This window comes from Nannospalax galili, unplaced genomic scaffold (assembly GCF_000622305.1).
Source record: "Nannospalax galili isolate Female #2095 unplaced genomic scaffold, S.galili_v1.0 scaffold188, whole genome shotgun sequence".
Taxonomy (NCBI): Eukaryota; Metazoa; Chordata; class Mammalia; order Rodentia; family Spalacidae; genus Nannospalax; species Nannospalax galili.
The window spans coordinates 3,871,989-3,873,943 of NW_008360325.1; the positions used below are offsets into that span (position 1 = coordinate 3,871,989).

General features: G+C 72.0%; 1 protein-coding gene across 4 annotated transcripts in view; it reads left to right on the forward strand.

Annotated features, from left to right (window-relative positions):
- The first annotated feature begins 382 nt into the window (after positions 1-382).
- Begain (brain enriched guanylate kinase associated) overlaps positions 383-1,955 on the forward strand; it is a 23,220-nt gene continuing 21,647 nt past the window's right edge. Inside the window, exons 1-2 of one of the 4 annotated variants that reach the window (XM_008825613.3) lie at positions 383-527; positions 1,855-1,883. In XM_008825613.3, the coding sequence (XP_008823835.1) occupies positions 1,870-1,883 (14 nt within the window). In that variant the 5' untranslated portion in view covers positions 383-527; positions 1,855-1,869. Of the gene's footprint in view, positions 528-901; positions 1,025-1,125; positions 1,188-1,291; positions 1,490-1,854; positions 1,884-1,955 lie in introns of those variants that run through there. The other 3 variants (XM_008825611.2, XM_008825614.1, XM_029559914.1) reach the window with 3 other exon arrangements.

Below are 1,955 nucleotides of genomic sequence, written 5' to 3' on the forward strand. Positions count from 1 at the left end.
CTCACTGGGCCCCTCAGCGTCAGGGCCCGGCTTCCTGCAGAGCTGGGAAGGCTGGAAGGAGCTGTGGCCCTGTGCGGTGGCAGGTGTCCTTCCTTAAGGCAGACCCCGGGCTTGGGATGGAGGTGTCTCCAGCTTGGCCCCTGGAGAGCAAGACTGCCCTCCTTTGCGCTCCTCGGGGTGGAAGAACCCCGCCAGTTACTGAACAAGTGGGGAGCCATTGGTGGATGGATGGATGAACACTTGGATGGCGGGGGGGGGGGTTGGTTTCATCCTGGCTGGCTCTGACCCTGCGAGTGGACGGCTCCTCCCACCCTGCGCTGGCTCCAGGAGGCCAAGCCTGCTGGGTGCTGGGTGTCCTGGGGAGAGCTGGGGCTCCTGCACGGAAACTCACAGCCAGCCAGGGGAAGGCTGGAGAAGCCGCGCATCCGTGCGTAGGACCCAGGCATGCACTGCCGGTGTTTATTGAGCGCCTGCTATGTGCTGGGACCCAGTGCAGGAGATGATTGCGGTGATGGGAATTCGGAAAGGTGGGCCTGGAAAAGAGGGGCGTTGGGGAGGGGAGGGTCGTGCTGATGATGTGCGCCAAACTCTTCCTAGCGAACTCTGGTCCGCAGGAGGACTTGTAGAAAGAGGTTCGGGCTCGTGGTTGTGTACAACTTTTAGAGTTTGCTAGGAGGGAAGCCCACCGGGGGTCCTTTTCCTGAAATTCCTTTCCCTAGCCCTGCCCCTCTACAGCCGCCAGTGCGCGAGGGCAGCAGAGCGACCGGTCTGCTCCTCCCGCCTCCCCTCCCCCCAGCTTTCAGGTGAGGAAACTGAGGCTGGGGGAGCCCCGTGAAGGCCTGCTCAGGCACCGGGAAGTTGCTGGCCGAACCTAGCCGCGGCCCCGGGGCCGGGCTGCGCCCTCGCCCGGCGGGGCGGTGGGGGAGGCGGCGTGGGGCCCGGACCGAGCGGAGCGCGCTCCCGGCGGACGTGGCGGCGGCGCCCGGCGCGAGGGTCCGGGATGGGCAGTCATCAGTCTTCCCAGGTCTGTGGCGTTGGTCCCCGGGTTAGACCCCCTCACCCCCTTTCGCGGAAGGACGGGGGAAGCCCGAGCGGCCTCTGCCGGGCGCAGCAGAGCCCGCTGCGCGCAGGAAGTGCGATCCCGCGCGGGCCGCTGGCGGTCCCCGGGGCTGGCCGGCGCCCACAGGGTTAATGGCGGCGGGTGGTTCCCCGAGGCGGGCGGAGGGGTGCCTGTCCGCGCGGGGCCGGCCCGGGAGGGTCTCCAAGTGGCGCGCGGTCGGGTCTGCGCAAGCCGGCCCGGGAGCCCCGCGGGCGAGCCGGGCGCGCCGGGGTTAATCCCTCGGGCCCGGGAGGGGCGAGCCAGGCCCCGTACCCCGGGATCGGAGGGCGGCGGGGTCCCAGAGCGAGGCACGAGTGCGCGGTGCCATCCCCTCGGGCTGCGCGACTGCCAGCTTGCCAGCTCCCGGTCCCCGTCCCCCAGCCGGCCCGGGTGCGCGGCTCCAACACTCTCCACCGACCCCGCTCTCCTGCGCTGCGGGGCTCGGCTTCTTCGGGGAGGGAGCGCGGGCGCGAGGGGAAAACGCGGCCGGGGGAGCGCCCCGACAGTGAACGGGGACGGCCGGGTCCCCTGCGCGGGTCGAGGCCGAGCGCCCCGAGTCCGCGGCCGGCCCCCGGGGGGCGTAACTCGGCGGCGGCCCGGGCCGGCTCACCTGTTACTTGGCCGCGGACAGGCGCGCCCACTGAGGCACTGGGGTGCGGGCCCGGGGCGCGCGCGGGGCTGCCACGGAGCGAGACTCCGGACGTCGCCCCGACCGGCCGCCCCCCGCGCTGACCATCTGCTTTGCTCTCCCGCAGGCCTCTGCTGCAGACATGGAGAAACTCAGGTGAGTGCCCCGCTGGGGCCCCGCGGGCCGGGCAGGGCGAGGGCGAGGGCCGCGGGGTGCGGGGAGGCGGGC